General features: G+C 38.6%; 1 protein-coding gene across 1 annotated transcript in view; it reads right to left on the bottom strand.

Annotated features, from left to right (window-relative positions):
- LOC106580054 (GDNF family receptor alpha-2) overlaps nt 1–22,518 on the bottom strand; it is a 73,551-nt gene that overhangs the window by 15,173 nt on the left and 35,860 nt on the right. Inside the window, exons 5-7 of the mRNA XM_014160630.2 lie at nt 9,169–9,281; nt 7,973–8,113; nt 4,066–4,229 (exon numbers count right to left, since the gene is read on the bottom strand). Coding sequence (XP_014016105.1) covers nt 4,066–4,229; nt 7,973–8,113; nt 9,169–9,281 — 418 coding nt within the window. The remainder of the gene's footprint in view (nt 1–4,065; nt 4,230–7,972; nt 8,114–9,168; nt 9,282–22,518) is intronic.

Here is a 22,518-nt window from a genome sequence, read left to right as displayed (position 1 = left end):
TCTGATTCTGCCTGCCATTCTGTACCTTACGCACTCTGCCCTGGATAACCGACCTCTGCCTGCCCTTGACCTGTCGTTTGCCTGCCCCCTGTTTTGTAAATTAACTTCTGTGATTCGAACTGTCTGCATCTTGGTGTTATCCTGAGTTCTGATAATAACAGAATTATTCAGACCCTTTGTTATGAGACTCGAAATTGACCTCAGATGCATCCTGTTTCCATTGATCATCCTTGAGATTTTTCTACAACTTGATTAGAGTCCACCTGTGGTAAATTCAATTGATTGGACATGATTTGGAAAGGCACACACCTGTCTATATAAGGTCCCACAGTTGACAGTGCATGTCAGAGAAAAAAACCAAGCCATGAGGTTGAAGGAATTGTCCGTAGAGCTCCGAGACAGGATTGTGTCAAGGCACAGACAAAACATTTCTGCAGCATTGAAGGTCACCAAGAACACATTTGTCTCCATCATTCTTAAATGGCAGAAGTTTGGAACCACCAAGATTTTTCCTAGAGCTGGCCGCCCGGTCAAACTGAGCAATTGAGGGAGAAGGGCGTTGGTCAGGGAGGTGACCAAGAACCTGATGGTCACTCTGATAGAGCTCCTGAGTGACTCTGTGGAGATGGGAGAACCTTCCAGAAGGACAATCATCTCTGCAGCACTCAACCAATCAGACCTTTATGGTATTGTGGCCAGACTGAAGCCACTTCTCAGTAAAAGCCATATGACAGCCGGCTTGGAGTTTGCCAAAAGGCACCTAAAGGACTCTCAAACCATGAGAAACAAGATTCTCTGGTCTGATGAAACCAAGATTGAACTCCTTGGCCTGAATGCCAAGTGTCACATCTGGCTGAAACCTGGCACCATCCCTACGGTGAAGCATGGTGGTGGCAGCATAATGCTGTGGGGATTCAGCGGCAGGGACTGGGAGACTAGTCAGTATCGAAGGAAAGACGAACGGAGCAAAGTACAGAGAGATCCTTGATTAAAACCTGAGCCCTGACTTGAACCCGATCAAACATCTCTGGAAAGACCTAGAAATAGCTGTGCAGCTACGCTCTCCATCCAACCTGACAGAGCTTGAGAGGATCTGCAGAGAAGAATGGGAGAAACTCCCCAAATGCAGGTGTGTCAAGCTTGTAGTGCATACTCAAGAAAAGTCAAGGCTGTAATCGCTGCCAAAGGTGCTTCAACAAAGAAATTAACAAATGGTCTGAATACTTATGGAAATGTGTTATTTCAGTTTATTTTCATAAATTTGCAAAAATAAATGTTTTGCTTTGTCATTATGGGGTATTGTGTGTAGATTGATGAGGCAAAAACACAATTCAATACATTTTAGAATAAGGCTGTAATGTAACCAAATGTGGAAAAAGTCAAGGGTCTGAAGGTCTGAATACTTTCTGAAGGCACTGTGTGTTTCAAATTTAGTCAGAAAGTCATTTACATTGCAAGTTAAAGCGTACAGTTAGCTAGCTAGCTCACACCGACAGTGTCACAAGCAAAGCATCCCCACACCATCACACCTCCTCCTCCATGCTTCATGGTGGGAACCACACATGCGGAGATCATCCGTTCACCTACTCTGTGTCTCACAAAGATATTCCATTATTTGTTATTTTTATCTCTTATTTTTTGGGGGGTATTTTCTTAAAACTGCACTGTTGGTTAAGGGCTTGTTAGTAAATATTTCACTGTGAGGTCTACACCTGTTGTGTTTGGCGCATGTGACAAATACAATTTGATTTGATTTGACAAAGACACGCTGGTTGGAACCAAACATCTCAATTTGACAGATTTCCACCAGTCTAATGTCCATTGCTTGTGTTTCTTGGCCCAAGCAAGTTTCTTCTTCTTATTGGTGTCCTTTAGTAGTGGTTTCTTTGCAGCAATTTGACCATGAAGGCCTGATTTATGCAGTCTCCTCTGAACAGCTGATGTTGAGATGTGTCTGTTACTTGCACTCTGTGAAGAATTTATTTGGGCTGCAATTTCTGAGGCTGGTAACTCTAATGCACATCCTCTGCAGCAGAGGTAACTCTGGGTCTTCCTTTCCTGTGGCGGTCCTCATGAGAGCCAGTTTCATTCTTAGTGCTTGATGGTTTTTGCGACTGCACTTGAAGAATTTTTTTTAATTCTTGAAATTTTCCTGATTGACTGACCTTCATGTCTTAAAGTAATGATGGACTGTCATTTCTCTTTGCTTATTTGAGCTGTTCTTGCCATAATATGGACTTGGTATTTTACCAAATAGGGCTACCTTCTGTATACTACCCCTACCTTGTCACAACACAACTGATTGGCTCAAATGCATTAAGAAGAAAATAAATTCCACAAATTAACTTTAAACAATACAGACCTGTTAATTGAAATGTATTCCAGGTGACTACCTCATGAAGCTGGTTGAGAGAACGCCAAGTCAAAGGGTGGCTACTCTGAATAATATACTTTTGATTTGTTTAACACTTTTTTGGATACTACATAATTCCATATTTGTTATTTCATAGTTTTGATGTCTTCACTATTATTCTACAATGTAGGAAATAGTAAAAATAAAGAAAAACGCTTGAATGAATAGGTGTGTCCAAACTTTTGACTGGTACCTTAGGTCAAAAGCATCTTCATACTTTTTGTGTTGAAAAGATGCATATTTGGATTTATATACTCATCATAAATTATTTTTACAGTGTGAAAACAAAACGGATAAACAAACATGTTTTCCCACTGCACAGCAACAGTTTTTTTCTACCTATCCCAGAAAATAAACCTGGGGTTATTAGCATTATTAGCATTATTAGCATTCGTCACATGTAAGGGTTTACAAAAAAAACGGTAAATGTAATCCGTTACGTTACCAGCAAAAATATTGTAATCAGATTACAGATACTTTTGAAAACTAGATGATTACTTAGAGGATTACTTTTAAATTCAGAAAGGATGTTTGTGAAAAAAATCTATGAGATTTCTCTGTTTTCTCAATGACGATACGGATATCACTTATTATTGATATCTACATAGCGCATTGATGTGAATCACACTGCTGCTCTCTCAATTAGCTATTTGCGCCTTATGGATTGTGGTTGTTGTGGATGGCTGTTCACAAATCTAAATGTGTATTTGAACCCAATAATGGTTGAATTCAAGAAGTTTAAGCTGCCTATCAATCATTGTTTTTGAAACCAGTGGACAGCCAGTGAAAAATGCGCTCTTGCAACAGCTGCATAGTGCAGATCCCAGCATATGGAATAAAATATAAATCTAATTCATGCTGATAAAAAAATTATCCTTAGGCCTAATGCTCAGGCTCGCACACTTTTGATGGGGCAATCTGTAGTTGCTACATCAATTTTTTTATTTATAAATTATATATATTAATGTAAAGATATAATTTAATCGTATTATTATATGTAGTAGAAAATGATTGGTTAGAAGAAGCCTACATAACCAACCCATAAAGTAAATCCATATATGGCCAGCCATGTAAACTTTAACATTGATTTATTGTGCAATAGATGTCGTTCAATTGGTAACATACATTTTTGTCTTCTTCAAAGGCCTCTTAAGGGGAAACTAATCTAAAAGTAACTGAATGTAATCATATTACTTACTGAGTTTGAGTAATCCAAAAGTTATGTTACTGATTACAATTTTGGACAGGTAACTAGTAACTGTAACGGATTACATTTAGAAAGTAACCTACCTAAACCTTATTACAGAACATTCACACAGAAATGGTGTAGAACTGACATAATTCTGTTTCATGTAGAATAGTGATTCTTGTCAGCTATGCATCATCTGCAACATTCAAAATGTTTCAAAAATGTTAACCAGTTTTAATTAAATATATAGCTATCGGTGATTAATGGGTCATGTTCATTTGGCACCTAAAGGACTAACATGTACTGAAACAGGGAGGGACCTTCTGGTCTTGTCCAATAAAAAAACATTCATTTGTTTACAGTTACAAAGTGCTTTAAAACATTTCCGTTCTGTGCCCTAATGAACACGACCCTGGTTATTTGAACTTGGCACCCGGTGCTAGCTGGTGATATGCCTGCATACCTTCCCGTGGGCTTCATCTTCAGGCTGTACGTCATTGGGGTTGTATGGCTCTGAGGTGCTGACTGAGGTCTCTAATCCAGGCTTCATGGAAGGGGTTGGTGGGACAGACTCAGCTTTGTGGAAGAGACTGTCTGTTCCATAACCGAATGCTTGAATGGAATTTCCTGTGGGGGCAAATGATAAAGTCATTTGTCTAGACTGTCTTCCCAGTGTTGGGGCAGCTGACAGTCAGCCCTAAGTCAACTTTTTGGTCCTCTGCCCAATTTTAGGGTGTGGGTGTTGATCTTCCTATTGCTTCACTACAGTTTGCACTGTTCAGTTTGAGACTGCTAAACTTAGTCAGCTGCCTGCATGTTTTATTGAACTTTACCTACTACACCCTACAATAATACACTGTTCATCATATGATTATAACCTTATCATTTTGGACAACAAAAATGTGCTATAATATACCTCTTTATCTTAGAAAGTAGAGAAAATATCAGCCACATACAGGATGTTCATCCATAGACACCATGGCCAAAGCCTTTGACTCATAAGAATACTCACTCAAACCTTTTATGTTGCAAAAAGGTTTTTGGTCAATTTACGACAACAACACGGCCAAATAGCCCTGTAATGTCTGCACTCGAGTTGATGAGCCCTATTTGTTTGCCAGTAAGTATCCAGCAACATCGCACTGTGAGATGGAATCTTTTAAAAGCAAATAAATGAGCCTGTAAAGTGAACACAAAATACTCTGCAGGGGGAGGGTGACAAATACATCTCCAGTCAGCTTTGCTGATGGGTGGGGGTAAACCAGGACAAAGTACCTTTTCACTCTGCTTGTCCATTTTAACAGAACACATGTTTCTTTCTGTTCAGGCAGAAAGAAGGCAAACCGTGTAATTGCTTGGCAACCACCTCCATTATAAGGTCACCATGCAGAGATGACTTTGACTAGATTTATGTGACTGATCAGATTCAGAACATTCTCAAACAAAGGAAACATTTCCCCCTTTCGGAGAGAACAGAGAGCAGTGACACATGCAAAGAGAGCTTGCATGCACCGCGAGCACACCCACCCCCACACACATGCACGCGTACTGTACACACACATAGCATAGTAAAGACATAATGGACTTCAGATTTCTTATGTAAAGACATTCCATGGGGTGCTTGGATATCTCAGCCTTGGGTTGGTAACAAATCTAGGACGAATGACAAAACTATGAAGAACATAGTTCTTGTGATTTCAAAAAGTATTGTAAATTATCTTAATATGCTGGCCAAGTTAAGACGAGTCTTGTTTTTATTATGACACAAGTCTTGTTTTTGTTAAGACGAGTCTTGTTTTTATTATGACACAAGTCTTGTTTTTGTTAAGACGAGTCTTGTTTTTATGCATATCTTTGCTGGGGTGGAAAGATCATCCAGAGAAGTGCTAGGGGAATAAACTAATAAATCACTAAAGTTGGCTAGAGGGCTCCTTCAGCGGATGCTTTACTGCATCCAAATGTTCTACCGAGTGATTAAGCTCATTGCCGACAGCAATTCCATTTTTTTATGACTTCAGATGTTTTTTTAACCCTATTGCTGTTACCTGCAGGGACGAGGCTGAATACGATTAGCCTGTTATCTAATTTTACATAACATGTACCATCTCTGTGGATTTATGTCCCCCCCCACTTAGTGTAAAAGAGCAAAGCTCCATCTATTTCTGTTTATCTTATCCAGTTCCCCTTGACTGCAAAGAGGAGATGCTGCATTTTTGTATTCTTTTCCAAGAAGCCTCCTCAGCTACAAGCCTCATCCCTCATCTTGCAGACTCAGCTAAAAGTGCACCACGGCAATCTATTGAAATGGTCTGAAAGCATTATCCACACAATGGAACATGTTAAAAGCACTGGTATTGTGTACTTCTGATGATATTGGTGAGGCGGTAGCCTTGATATTTGACTACTAAATGGTGCCATTAGGATGCTTTCTCTATCCTTTCACATTCCCATGTCAAGTTATATCCATTAGATGATCTCTTTTCTCATACACTAATATTTAAGGATACATTTGCACACACTGTACATAGACTTTCTTTTTTTCTTCTTTTCTCTATTGTGTTATTGACTGTTTGTTTGTTTATTCCATGTGCAACTCTGTGTTGTTGATTGTGTGTTGTTATTTGTGTCGCACGGCTTTGCTTTATCTTGGCCAGGTCGCAGTTGTAAATGAGAACTTGTTCTCAACTGGCCTACCTGGTTAAATAAAGGTGAAATAAAATAAAATACAAATATTTATCTGGAAATGACATGCAAATAATTGCTCTATCCCATAATCTGAACAATGAAGGAATATTGAGATGTAATTACTTGACAAGAAATGGCTCACAATGTATCTTGTCTAGGTATGTAAAATTCCGAGAACTTTCAATAAATTCCCTGTTTTTCCCTAAATGCTGGTTGGAGAATTCCCGGAATCAGGAGGGAATAAGCAGGAAATTCTGGAATCCTCCAACTAGGATTTCTGCAACCCTAATCTTGTCATTTCAAACCAAACACAATGAGAGGTCAAATAGGACTATAAAGGTTGATTCTAGCAATGAGCTATGAAAAGAAAGGAACAGTCATCTAATATTGTGAATGAAATAACTGCTACAAGACCAGTCAGTCAATATTACCCATACCCATATACCCCATACCTCACAGTGCAGATATCGCCTTTAAACATTTTTATATGTACACAGTGCATTCGGAAAGTATTCAGATCCCTTGACTTTTTTGTTACGTTACAGCCTTATTCTAAAATTGATAAAATAGGTTTTATCCCCTCATCAATCTACACACAATACCCCATAATGACAAAGCAAAAACAGTTCCTCTCAAGCTCTGTCAGGTTGGATGGGGAGCGTCGTTGCACAGCTATTTTCACGTCTCTCCAGAGATGTTCGATAGGGTTCAAGTACGGGCTCTGGTTGGGCCAATCAAGGACATTTAGAGACTTGTCCCAAAGCCACTCCTGCGTTGTCTTGGCTGTGTGCTTAGGGTCGTTGTCCTGTTGGAAGATTAACCTTCGCCCCAGTCTGAGGTCCTGAGCGCTCTGGAGCAGGTTTTCATTAAGGATCTCTCTGTACTTTGCTCTGTTCATCTTTCACTCGATCCTGACTAGTCTCCCAGTCCTTGCCGCTGAAAAACACCCCCACAGCATGATGCTGCCACCTCAATGATTCACCGTAGGGATAGTGCCAGGTTTTCTCCAGACGTGACGCTTGGCATTAAAGCCTGATTGGTGGAGTGCTGTAGAGATGGTTGTCCTTCTGGAAGGTTCTCCCATCTCCACAGAGGAACTCTGGAGCTCTTTCAGAGTGACCATCGGGTTCTTGGTCACCTTCCTGACCAAGGCCCTTCTCCCCCGATTGCTCATTTTAGCCGGGCGGTCTGCTCTTCGAAGAGTCTTGGTGGTTCCAAACTTCTTCCATTTAAGAATGATGTACAGTCAATTAAATTTACCACAGAAGGACTCCAATCAAGTATGGACTCCAGTCAAGTTGTAGAAGCATCTCAATGATGATCAATGGAAACAGGATGCACCTGAGCTCAATTTTGAGACTGATAAGGTATTTCAGTTCTAGATTTCGCTTTGTCATTATGTGTGTCGATTGATGAGAAACACTTTTTATTTCATCCATTTTAGAATAACGCTGTAATGTAACAAAAAGTGGAATAAGGGAAGGGGTCTGAATACTTTCCGAATGCACTGTATATAAACAGACCCCAAATCTACCTAAAAACAGCTAAAATATGTTAGATGTGCCAGTTCTCTTTCAGTTTAGAGGGAAAAACACTACAGATTTGAATGATGGTGCTTTTAAAATGATATCAGAAGTGGTCTTGCATGTGTTACAAAATCTATTTTGAAGGCAAGCTGGACTCACTCAAGCAGGTATTCTCTGTGAAGTCCCTCAGAAAGCTCTCACACTCCTCTTCCTGGTTCCCACTTCCTTTACAGGTGCACCATGGGGAGACAGTCCAGTTGTTGTAGCTGCCATCCACATAATTTGGAGTCATATCTGTCCCTATGGAGGTGAGAATAAAGCTGCAGTTACAGATAATTCACAGGTCACTAATGGATAATAATGGACTACATTTACTATAAACAGCATACCTACCTACACGGGCTTACAGTATGTTACTAATGGCGATGGGGCCTACATTGTGCCATGGAGCTGGGGGGGCGCTGGGGGGTGAATTAACACTAGTATGCTGATTGATGCTTATTTCAGATGTGGAGTGTCAATACGGAAAGAGCTAGCTTGTCATATTAGTTTACAAAGATATTACCAAAAACAGATGTTCTGTTGCATAATGCTTTCAGGAGAGGAATGCTTTATTTGTGGAAAACACATCATACTGTGTAATCCAGAACAACTAACAAGAGTAAGTTTACACTAGAGATGTCTGACACATTGATAGTAACTATCAACAATTAAATTACAGATAGGTGGCAGTGGGAAAGCTATTACTAAAGAGTATTTTAAGGTCACTTAAAGTAGTAAAAAATAACTCCTATCATTTACCGCCTTCATTGTACTGAATAGTGTCAAAACATTACTAAGGTGCTTTAAAATGTCTACTGGTATGGAAGGATGTCTTTGCGACGCAAATGTTCATTTTTCTATTTGAAGAACATTTACTGTACAAGTAAACAGATGGTAATTAAAATATCTTAATGAAGTAACACTCTCACTCTCCCATCATCACCTCCACTCAGCCACTGATGTAAAATGTGTTTAGGGGAAGAAACAGAGGAGGGGTATGGGGATCACTTAACCTAAAGTCTGCAGGTATTGTGCATTATAATGTGATTATAATGAATTATAACACTTGTCATAAGCATTTATTAACACGCTAAAATGTGTAATTATCATCTCCAATGATCATGACAAAAAAACAGACATATTGAGCCAGTAATAAAACATTTTCTGTCATAAGGAGATATGACATTATATAAGCCTTAAAATAAGCCATTATAAAAGCTCATACATACAGTATAACAACGAATAAAGCATTATACTTGCAGGTTTAAGTTAAGTTTTACCAGGGTAGGTAGCCCAAAATCCCCTGCACTCACCAATGAGGCCCGCGTAGGAGGCCAGACAGGCCTGGTAGTTGTCCTCATTTGGGCAGCTGCTGACTGTGTGCTGAGTCACCATGCAGTTCATGTGGAAATCAGCCAGTCTAGACCTGCACACAAACAAACACAGTGAACTACATCATCAACACACACCCCGGAAGTGTGCTTTTTGCTATGATCGGATTGCTCATAGTTCAACAGAATCTCACTAAGTGTACGTTTGAGCATGTTAGCTAAACTAATGTCTAATTATCTAAATAAAAATGTCTAATAAATGTTGCCCCGTTTTCACTCACCGCCGCATGAGGATGGACCATCCACATTGTTGGGACACATAATCAGACCTCGGTTCAATTACTATTTAAGGTATTTAAATCACTTTCAAAGACATTTGGAAGTAAGTATTTTGACATTCTATATTTGAAAACACGTAGTTGAATATTGGAATGTATTTGGAAATACACTTGGAAAGTGTTGGCTTGTATTTTCAAATACAAATACAAACTCCTATGCACTTGAACTGATGCCTGTTTGGTATTTTATTGGAAATTATTTGAAAATACTTTAAAAGAATTACAATTGATGTAGTTGATTCGGGCCACATTATTTGAAAATACTCAAATACACATTCATTGACTTATACAACCTAAATAAAAAATTGATGAATTGATGAATTGTTGTTGTTTTTCACCCATCTACACACAATACCCCATAATGACAAAGTGAAAACATGATTTTAGAAATGTTAGCAAATGTATTGAAAATTCAATACAGAAATATCTCACTTAGATAAGAATTCACTCCCCTCAATACATGTTAGAATCACCTTTGGCAGTGATTACAGCTGTGAGTATTTGTGGGTAAGTCTCTAAGAGCTTTGCACACCTGAATTGTACAATATTTGCTCATTGCTCTTTCAAAATTCTTCAAGCTCTGTCAAATTTTCAAGTCTTGCCACAGATTTTCAAACAGATTTAAGTCTAAACTGTAACTCGGCCACTCAGGAACAGTCTGTCTTCTTGATAAGAAAGTCCTGTGTAGATTTGGCCTTGTGTTTTAGGTTATTGTCCTGCTGAAAGGTGAATTTATCTTCCAGTGTCTAGTGGAAAGCTGACTGAACCAGGCTCTCCTCTAGGATTTTGCCTGTGCTTAGTGCCATTCCACTTATTTTTTATCCTGAAAAACTCCCCAGTCCTTAACGATTACAAGCATAGCCATAACATGATGCAGACACCACTATGCTTGAAAATAAGGAGAGTGGTACTCAGTAACACTTTGTATTCTGGACAAAAAGTGAATTGTTTTGCCACATTTATTTCAATATTAATTTAGTTCCTTGATGCAAACAAGATGCATGTTTTAGAATTTTTGTTTCTGTAAAGGCTTCCTTCTTTTCACTCTGTCAATTTTATTAGAATCACAGCCATTAAAATCTGTAACTGTTTTAAAGCCACCATTGGCCTCATGGTGAAATCCCTGAGCGGTTTGCTTCCTCTCCGGCAACTGAGTTAGGGGGGACGCCTGTATCTTTGTAGTGACTGGTTGAGTTGATACACCATCCAAAGTGTAATTAATAACTTCACCATGCTCAAAGGGATATTAAATGTCAGATTCTTTTATTTTTACCAATCTACCAATAGTTGCCCTTCTTTGTGAGGCATTGGAAACTTCCCTGGTCTTTGTGGTTGAATCTGTGTTTGAAATTCACTGTTCGACTGAAGGATCTTACAGATAAACTATTATTGCACACAGAGTGACTACATGAAATGTATTATGTGACTTGTTAAGCAAATTTTTACTCCTGAACTTATTTAGGCTTTCCCTAACAAAGGGGTTGAATACTTATTGACTCAAGACATTTCTGATGTTCATGTTTTATTAATTTGTAAACATTTGAAATACATTATTCCACTTTGACATTATTGGGTATTGTATATACGCCAGTGACCCAAAAAACATCAACTTAATCAATTTTAAATTCTGTCAGTAACACAACAAAATGTGGAAAAAGTCAAGGGGTGTGAATACTTTCTGAAGGCACTGTATATAACAAATAATCAAATACCGTATTTGAACCCAGGTCTGCACATAATACAACAAGGCCGTGATTCAATCTCATTGTGCATTGTCGACAATGCAGCTTTTAAAGGTAATTTCCAATTCAGCTCACATATCCTGTGTTTACCGTAAATGCGCTTTCAATGAACACGGGAACATTGCCTTTAAAACCTGTATTGTCGACAACGCTCGATCGGATTGAATCCCGGCCTTAGTTCAGAATCTGATAGCAATGAGGGACGGCTCGGGTTTTGGCAACACCTTTCTCAAAACGGCTGAAATTGTTCTTGAAATAAAAATGTAGGATGGTGTACAAATTCAGTTCTGGTTTACGCCAACAGGTATCATGCATAGCAACCAATGTGATAACGTTAGAATATTGGTGAGATTTTTTTTTTTGGGGGGGGGGGGGGGTGTCATGCATCATAATAACAGTTGAGATAGATATTCGCAGTGTCAAGATTTGTTACACCATGAACGGCCCCATATATGCATCCATGTGTGCCATCGTGTGCATTATCATTTTGTCTAGCCCCACCAAACACGGTCATGACACACAGGTTAACATACCAAAACAACTGTGAATCAATTATATTAATTTTGGGGCTGGTCGAAACACACATTTATGGACATTTAGCTAGATAGCTGTTGACAGCAGTTTGTCCTGGGAGATGATCATTGGGTTGTTATTTTACCTTACATGCATACATGTTTCTCTTTTAGCTGGTTCTTTGCAGAATTTGCAGAGTCATACTCCAACGATTAATCCACTGATAAAAAGGGAAACCTAGTTAGTTTTTAATTAGTTATCTTTGATTATGCTCTCCTCATTCATCTTTCAAGTACCCACGTGGGTTTGTATCTTTGTGAAAATCAATAACGAGATGGAAGAGGTGGGACTTGCAGTGTGTCGAGCGTCTCAACTAGAACCATGTTCTATTTCAGTGTTCGGCAACGCAGACGCTCATTGACACGCACAAGCAGTGTGGATGAAATGATTAAATAACATGTATGTGTACATTTATTTTGCAACGCTACTTTTCTGCCAGCTACGTGCTTATCATGGCCATCTCAAGTGTAACCCAACTTGTTTTTTTTAACTGAAAAAGTTGATAAAAATAATTGGTTTTGTTTGTATGTTTATGATAAAAGTTTAAATGTGTTTATGCCTGGAGGGTGGGATCTCTAATCCAGTTAAGTAGATTTATTGGAGTAGTGTGTGCACAGTTGTTCTCTCTTTCCACATCACTGATACCCACTAAGATGGAGTGATTCACTCGCACTCGTGCCCTCCCTTTTCAACCATGACTTATTAATTCTGCCCAACGCCTTTCTGCCTGAAGGTCAAAGGTAATGCTTCTGGTTATGTAGCCTTAAGTGAACATGCCTTGCTGCATACAGTCTTGCAGCTTAATAAAGCTGTTTCAGCATACTGTCGACTGGTAGATGTGAAATCTTAGGCAGAAGTTGAGATGCTTTGGGGAATTGAGATACCGTAAAACGTAATTTAAACGCCAAGTCTCAAATAGTCACCTGTCCCTTTTAATAGCCAGGCAACGGCACATATTTCAGGAAATAAACACCTGTTTCAAATAAATGCCGGGTCTAAATGAATTGTTTACGAGGTTACCATGAATTGTTTGAGGTTTAATGTTTCATTTGTTACATTAAATAATTCAGTAATGATTCAGAATACTCATGGCAATCATCCGCCAATAAGAAACTGCTAGCCATTGGCTGCTAACAGCTGAGAACTGATTGCTAACTGGCAAGCACAAAAACAGTCAACAACTTCGGGAGTACAGACCTCCAGAAATCGGATGATCACCCTCTAGTTGCGAAAAATTCAGAACTGCCGCACCATCAGAACTGCCGAAAATGCAGTCAAAGAGGAGAATCTTTTTGGTTTTGTTCATACGAACACAAAATAAATGTGACATAGTGTGTAAAGGATAGCACATTAGTGCAGGATTTGAAGGAATTGCTAAAAAAGCTGGAAGTGAATGCTGGAATTAAACAATGAACTATGCAAATAAGCAAAAGCTGTGTGCATTAAGGATGAAGCCTAGCTCAAATAGAAGCCTGTCTCAAATAAGTTTGTGTTGTGTTTGGTGATTTAAGCAAATAAACTCCTGGGCTATTAATTGAAGTGTTATGGTAGTTGAGGCATCACATATCCCTGTTAAAGTATTATGAAAGAATATAGTATAATAAACAGTCCTATGCTAATTATCCTCTATCCTCCGTATCACTGAGAAGTGAGAGGCTGAGGATTTGTCTGGAGAAAATGATGACGTAACACTCGCTGCAGCCTGGATGCACAGAATAGGCCCCGAGCAAACCCACTCTCCCTTACTTCATTACTCTGGCTCCATCTCGTTCCGCCCCCCATCAAATCACCCTGAGAGGCTCTCAATGTGACATGTTGCGAACATCACATCTAAGCCTTGTTTCAGGGAGAAGGGCTTCTTGCACCTCTTTCCACCTCGCCTCTACAGAAACCCTCTCTTCATCTTCCTCTCTGAGTGGAACAAATGACTTGTTCCCTAAGACATCCCATCGCAGGATTTGATAGAGAGAAACAGACGTGTGTGGAGACAGAGAAATCCCAGCCAAGTCACAACACGTCCTCTCTGTTATACATCTGTAGAAACGAAAAGGAATCACTAACACTTTCCATGTTGGTGTTTCCGTGGACAACCTGTTCATTTTTTTCACAAGTACTTTGGACAACAATATGTGTCTGCACTAGGGGTTGAAGCTATGGAAAGGGACTGCACATTTTTAGAGAAAAGCCTCTCAGACAATGACAGTTTAAACACAGTAATTTAAAGTTTAGAAAGGTGTCCTGAGTTTTCTGGACAATAGTGTTCCAACATCAAGACGCAGCACGTTTCATGGCTTCCACATCTTTTCCATTATACCTTGGCGGAGTACTCGCTGGTGAAATTACAGGCTGTCTGCCTCTCATAGTTGTATCGCCATTTCAGACACTCAGCCCTGGGAAGTGGCAAAGGGAGCCCCTGTAGAGGTAGACTGCTTTCAAATATTTGACACTTCAAACACAGTAATTTGGTCAGTGTTGAGTGCCTATCCATCTTGCTCCAACGTAATAGAAAACTAATGGCTTTTAACATGGAATCATATCCCTTATCGCCACCAATGACAAACACTGAGTCTAATCAGATGAATGTCTAAGAAACATTTCCTCATGAAGGATGCGAAAATGTATCACAGTTATCAACTGCTAAGATATGGTGGCTGTAATAGCTTCTCAACAGCAAATGTCTTGGGAAAATGATATCTTTGTGAAACATCCTCTGCAGTTACTGACATATTTTACCATTTCAGTAATATTGGACATCATTTTAGATTTCCTGGATAAGCACTACGATTATCATTTTACATCCATTGATATAACTCTCATTTTAAGTGTATTGGTCATAGATGACTCTCACACTAGCCTTCATTTATCTCTAGTGACGATAAAACAAACAATTATACATTGAATGGGGACATGATTGCAAATGGGTCTCTGCTTAGTCATAGATACATGGTGATAAGCTTGCTCTGTGTCTCTGTGCAATCTCACAGTTAAGAAATTTGACCTCAACATTATCAATGGCAAAGGTCTTTGGTCTTTTGTCGATTCATCAGTGTTAAATGCTGATTCGAAAAATCGGAGCGGACAATAGAGGGGTTGTTCTCCATTTCATTTGTTCTTCAATTGATATACTGCATATGGACTATTCAACCTACAAAAGGATGAACCTTGGATATCCACAATGATGGAAAAGGCAAAAATAAAGGACTTAAACCATATGATAACTGTCCATTTTCTTCTCAGTAAAATAAACTTCTCCACTATCTTGACAACAAGTATATTTCATTCTCCCAGAGTTACAGGTCATTCTAGCATTGCCTTCTAGCTGGTTGCTGTTGTCTCTGACCTTCTCTATTTAATCAGGGTCAGTAGACAGTCTCACAGCAGCTTCAGGCAATTGTCCTTCGAAGGAATATCAAGAAGGCCCATTCATTTGGAAACACAAGGCTATTTGATTACACACTCATTGGGACACATACTCAAGACTAAAAGGGCATATGGGCATATGGCTTTCAGTCAAACACACTGCTGTGCTGCAGTTCACTAAAGCTGCCTGCCTAGAAAACCGGGAACATTCCCAGAACATTAGCTAAGATTCCCATGAAATTCTATCTAGAGTTTTATCTAACAGTTAGGATGATAACATCCCCAAAACATTCAAAGAATGTTTTTGATAACAAAATATAGATTTTTGCAAAAAAACTAAATATGAAACATCCTTGGAATGTTATCCTAACATTCACAAAAATGTTGTGCACAACATCTGTAACAACCACCACAGAACATTCCCCAAAAGTTTTCATTAGGTTTACAGGTCATGTAAAAACACAATGAACCAGTAATGTTTTGCCAGCAAACCAAAATTGGTTCTGTGCAAGTTCCCAGAATTTTTTTAGGTTGCGGCAAATGTTTTCACAACACAAAAACTGTCCAGTTGTGCTTATGATTATACAATGTTTGTATAAAACATTCACCCGATGGTGCAATAATGTTCCCATAACACATTTAGTCTGTTCTTTAAAGGTTCCCAGAATGTTTTATTAGGTTGTGGGAACAGTGTACTGGGAACATTGTGGGGACATCACAAAATATATGTTCCCCAAAAACAAAAACTGTCCAGTTGTGCAGATGATTTTACAATGTTTCTTTTAGGGTGCAAAAAAACATTTACCCGATTTTACAAGAACGTTCCCACAACACATTTTTATGTTCTTTAAAAGTTCCAAAAACATTTCTTTAGGTTGTGGGAACATAGTGGGGATGTGACAGGGGATAGGTTCCCAAAACACAAAAACTTTCCAGTTGTGCTGACATTCAGATAATGTTTGTATCAGGGTGCACAAAAGATTTCTTTGTGTTGCAAGAATGTTGACAGAACATCCCTTCTGATTTCTTTAAATGTTCCCAAAGCATTTAATTAGGTTGTTGGAACAGTGTGGGTACAATACAAGAGATAGGTTCCCAAAACACAAAATGTGCTCAGTTGCGATGACATTCATACAATGTGTAAGTTAGGTTGCACAGGACATTTCCTTAACCTAAATCAGGGTCACAGAGTGTTTCGTGGTAGTCTTAAACAAATCTACTTTGAAACAAAAGTATACACCTCACCCACATAGTTATGCACTTAAAAAAAAAAGAATACACCTGTACCATGTCAGATATAGAGTTGAAATGTATTCCATTTTGAGTTTGCATCCCAATATTACACTTTATATACATCACATAAGACTGAAATATAACAAAACCATTTGACATAGAAACACCAGATTTTCAGAAATGTTGACAAATATTAATAACATTCCACCCATGGATGCACTAGGTCATTTGACTGCAGGAAAGGACTACTGTTGTAAGAAAGTTGATAGAACACCTGATCTTAGTTCTTTAATTATAGGTTCCCAGAACATTTAATTACATTATGGGAGTTGTCTGCGATGCTGCAATAAAATTCTTCTGATACAATTTCCAAAATAGTCCGTTTTTATTACGTTCAAAACACTTTTTTTTTTTAGGTTTAACATAATATTCCATTGCTGTTCACACAATATACATGTCACCTTGTCTTAGAGGTGCTCAGAACATTTAGAAAATGTTATATTTAAGTTTTACCTGATATTACCACAACATTCTCAGCATGCACATGTGCAGCTCCTTAAAGCATAAGAAAGAAGATTGGAATACATCCCCATTATGTTTTTTTCCCAGATTTGATTTATCCTCTGGGCCACCAGGGAAGCTCTCAAACAGTTTATTTTTTCAGAATATAGCCATGGCATTATGTCCAATCAGGAATTCCATGCTTTCTTTTCAGCCTTCTTAGACGTCACTAACCCAGGCAAATACTGTTACCTGGGTTATTCACCATCACTTCACCCATCCTCTTTATACGATGTGTACTTCTGGGCCCATATTTACAAGGTATCCAAGAGAAGGAGTGCTGATCTAGGATCACTTTTGCTTTTCAGATCGTGAAAAATAAGCGTCTTATAGTAGGAATTATATTGGGTGCGTTTTTTAAAAGTTGAACAGTCAATTTTTTTAGTCTGAATTCTGCATTTACGATTGAATTTATAAATCTGGACAAACAAACCTCAGTTTCACAGTTGTTTTCAAAAGAAACATGGTTGACAAGTATGTGGGATTCAACCTGCAAACTTCTGCTTTGCAGTCAGATCATTAACCCTCTGCACCACCAGGGAATATCTGTGGTACTGTGTGTGGGTTTTTCAGTCGACTTATGCTTAATCAAGACACAGAACACAATTTCTGAGTTATTAAAATATTCCCTTCCTCATCATATGCTGTGTACTTGTAACACTATTTTATGATGTTCTTAGACTTTCAAACTAAATAAGACAAAATTACTTTTCTGAATTGCTATCAAAACGCAATACAAACGCACACAATACCCATTCTGAAAAATGATGATACATAATAAATACAGTTGAAGTCGGAAGTTTACATACACTTAGGTTGGAGTCAATAAAACTCATTTTTCAACCACTCCACAAATGTCTTGTTAACAAACGATAGTTTTGGCAAGTCGGTTAGGACATTAACTTTGTGCATGACACATGTAATTTTTCCAACAATTGGTTATATACAGAGTATTTCACTTATAATTCACTGTATCACAATTCCAGTGGGTCAGAAGTTTACATACACTAAGTTGACTGTGCCTTTAAACAGCTTGGAAAATTCCAGAAAAATAAGTCATGGCTTTAGAAGCTTCTGATAGGCTAAATTACATTATTTGAGTCAATTGGAGGTGTACCTTAGGATGTATTTCAAGGCCTACCTTCAAACTCAGTGCCTCTTTGCTTGACATCATGGGAAAATCAAAAGAAATCAGCCAAGACCTCACAAAAAAAATGGTAGACCTCCACAAGTCTGGTTCATCCTTGGGAGCAATTTACAAATGCCTGAATGTACCAATATGAAGGTACCAATATCAAATAATTTCTGGGTAACAATAAAGCACCTTACTGAGATTGTTTCAATTAAAATGCACAAAAGCAAAAATACAGTGTTACAAGTACACAGCATAAGAATAGGATGGGAACATTTGAATAAGTCATAAATTGTGTTCCGTGTCTTGATTAACTATATTAGACAATTTTTTACAAATAATTATAAAAAGTAAATACAATTTTACTAAAAATTAAGGGGCCATAATTATCCCCTGGTGGTGCAGAGTGTTAATGATCTGGTTGCTAATCTGAAAATTGCAGGTTCAATCCCACTAAATCTTTAACCATGTTTCTTTTGAAAACAACTGTGAAACTGAGGTTTGTTTGTCCAGATTTATAAATTCAGAGAAGAGGTCTTTATTTCATCCAGATTTATAAATCCAGTCAGAAATGCAGAAATTAGACAGTACATATTGTATGACATTGTTTGGAAACCAAACATTGCTGGTTCAAAACACACATGTGCAGATTGACAATGTATAGTGCACAAAATATGGTTGTGATTATATGACTCAATCCTGTTCAAGTGTCTTGTGATATAATGTGCATATTTTAAACATATAGGGATGTGTTTGTATGAGTAAATGCTGTTCTATGAATTAAATTAAAATCCCATGTGTCTCTAATATCACCTACAATACAGTCCTCAAATGTGAATTGCCATTAAATCTGAAGAGAAACATAATTGGGATGAATTTGCTTTAGAGAGCTATGCATGCTGAGAATGTTGTGGTAATTAAATATAACATTTTCTAACTGTTCTTGAAATGTTCCGAGAACCTCCAAGACAAGGTCAAATGTATATGGAGTGAACATCAATGGAATATTATTTTGAACGGAAATATGCTATGAATGTCATAAAAACAGAAAATTGTGAAACATTGTGCAACATTTTAGGAAAGTTCTGTGCAACCTATGTGAATATCACAAGCATATTCTTGCAACATCCCAGACAACTCCCATAACTTAATTAAATGTTATTGGAACCTTTAAAGAACTTAGACCAGGTGTTCTGTCAACATTCTTACAACATTATAGGAATGTCCTATGCAACCTAACTTAAACATTGCATGAATGTCATCACAGCCGAGCATATTTTCTGTTTTGGGAAACTATCTCTTGTAATGTACCCACACTTTTCACACAACCTAACTAAATGTTCCCGGAACCTTTAAAAAATAAAAAAGGCTGTTCTGTCAACATTCTTGCAACATCAAAGGAATATTTTGTGCACCCTGATACAAACATTATCTGAATGTCAGCACAGCTGGATGGTTTTAGTATTTTGTGAAGATATATTTTGTGATGTCCCCACAATTTTCTCACCAAACTGTTCCCACAACCTAATTAAACATTCTGGGAACCTTTATTAAAGAACAGACAAATGTGTTCTGGGAATGTTCTTGTAACATCAAGACAATCTTTTTTTCACTATAAAAGAAACATTGCTGAATTGTTGGCACAACTGGACAGTTTTTGCTTTTTTGGGAACAAATATTTTGTGATGTCCCCACAATGTTCCCACCAGACTGTTCCCACAACCTAATGAAACATTCTGTGAACCTTTAAAGACAGATTAAATGTATTCTAGGAACGTTGCAACATCAGGTGAATGTTTTCTGGAAACATTCTATAATCGTCAGCACGACTGGACAGTTTTTGTGTTATGAGAACATACCCCCACAGAAAGTAATGATGCCAACAATTTCACTTGACTTTAATTTGGTGCTCTTCTTCACGTCTGATTAAACATTTACTTGTTTGGTGACCAGGAAATCACAGGCAATTCAACCTTTATTTTCCTTCTCCCTCTGTTCGTTATTGACTATTGAACATTGTGTTATTTGAATTAATGCTAAATTAACTGTGTCACACAAGGAAGCAACATCTAGGCTATTTGGCGAGGGTAAGTAGATTACTTAAGGTTATTGCCACACCCCGAACAATGTTAACACTCAAACTTGAGTAAACAAATCTATTTATATATTAAAGACGTGCTTTGGCGACTAGTAAGTATTTTGTAAACCTCCCACTTTGGGCTGAATGTGACAATGTGTAGTTCATACATGCATAATCTATGGGCAGAATTACTGTCTTACCTTAATTAGCCACAAAATCCCTAAGTTGAAAGCGACTGTTTACTGGAAGATGTGCGGCACAATTTTCCTTAAATTGTCCCCCACGTGTGCCAGGCCCCTAGCAATTCGAGTTCCAGCCAATGACCTTTAGCCCCTCGCCATTTGAGTGACAGCTTTTGGGAGACCACTTTTAGCTCGTGAATGCAACTTTCAGAGCTACTGGCTAAAAAGTATAAAAAAGTACCGGAGAATATCTTTAACTGCCCCTGAAATACAAAAGGGAGCTACACAGAATAATATATGTGACTAATTACATAACTCAGTCACCTAAATGACATTCCTCAATAATAGAATAATGGAAGGTACTATGTTATGCTTTCCATTTGAGATTCCTGACATATTTTAAGTCTGGCTTAATCACCTTAAAAACCACATGTGTACTTTTCACATGATACTGTAAGTCTTATCTGTTTTGGAAGCATGACTATTACATAACATTTGTACCATGAGGATGAGACTAAGGGGTGGATGGGCTTGGCCTGTATTAATTGCAGCTTCCTCTATCCGTTCTCTCAGAGATTACAGTACGCTAGCTGGGAATACGGTAATCCATGTATTGAAATGATCTGCACAGTTCTTTCATGCCCTCTCTCCAACTCTTGCTCTTATGTATAGCCAACAAGCAGAGCACGTCCTACTCTTTGCAGATTAAAGCGGGGTACTGCTGTATATGAGTACAGTCTAAGGTCATATGCTCGGTGTGCTTGTGTAAGCCAGCATTTACAGTATTTAATGTACTGTAGGTATACTTTGATGCTTTCATCGTTTAAGGTAAGGCAGCGATAGAGTCGTCGAAGTAATACCCCAAGAAACAGGCTTTTAAGGCTAATGGAGAGATGACTGGTTGAGGCGCGAGTGATGAAAGATACTGCCTGTGTCTTGAACAGAGTCTTTTGATTCTCCCTCAGTGGAAACGTATGTTGTCTTATAAAGGAGAGCTGGCTTTTGTAGTTGGTGGTGGTGGTGGTGGTGGGCTGCTTTATTGTAAGAATAGTCCCATGTGGCTCAGTTGGTAGAGCATGGCACTAGGGTTGTGGGTTTGATTCCCAAGGGGGACCAGTATGAAAATGTATGACTCACTACCAAAGTTGCTCTGGATAAGGGTCTGCTAAGTAATTCAAATGAGATATGAAGTATTTGGGTCAGCATAACTGTGCAGTGACCCTGTTTTGAAACCTAGTGGCCAAAGAACCCAACCAAAGAGCGCAAAAGGAACAGAGGAAATAAATCACAGATAGAAGTGTTGCATTGATTCTTCGGGCCAATCAATAGTGTACATATGAGACTTGTTGTTCTGGACCTCATGTACACAGTGCACGTCCACACATAACTCTGTCGTCGCTCAGCAATCTCTACAAAGTAAACACTGGGTCCATCAGCAAGGCATATGCAACACGGGAGGAATGCTTTCTTTGTGCTGGCTGATGAAAAAACATTCGCAATGGAAGTTAAGCCAGGTGTAAGAACAGGAAGCAACCAATGTCTAATGCCTGTTCTCAGCTCTCCTTAACTCCCTCTCTGATCTGACTCCGCTGGTACTGGATATCCGTTGGCCACTGAAACCATGCCTGGAGATTCATACTACTGTGACCAAACCACTGGCCTCTCCTGCAGTAGCTACAGCAGGATCAATTCTCTATCCCAACCCGTCAACAGAGATGAAATGGGGCTGCTGGCGTATCGGCCTGTTCGGAGTCAAGCAGCAATGATAGTTCAATGATACACTCCTTCCTTTCTGTATCCACCTGTCCTTGGTAGGAGGAGGTTCGGGAGGGTCTGAGATATTCAATGATTAAGAGTGTAGGACGAGTGTGAAGGCTGCTTTACAATTGTCTTTACTTGCAGATAATAATGCATATAATCATGTGTATATTTGATTGATCCAAACTACTGGCATCGTATAGATGTCGGTAGAGGAATTGAGATGGGAGGTGACAGATCTGCCACTACAAGAATGCCTTACTGTGTGGTCAACTAGTCTGGACACCTCAGGCTGAAATAAACAAGGACAATATTCAGTAGGACTGACCAATTGAATTAACATTTTAGTGACATGCCCTTGCATACCACACAT

This window comes from Salmo salar, chromosome ssa20 (genome assembly GCF_905237065.1).
Source record: "Salmo salar chromosome ssa20, Ssal_v3.1, whole genome shotgun sequence".
NCBI classification, from domain to species: Eukaryota; Metazoa; Chordata; class Actinopteri; order Salmoniformes; family Salmonidae; genus Salmo; species Salmo salar.
The sequence above is the reverse complement of the archived record's forward strand: the minus strand, read 5'-3'. Positions and strand labels throughout refer to the sequence as shown.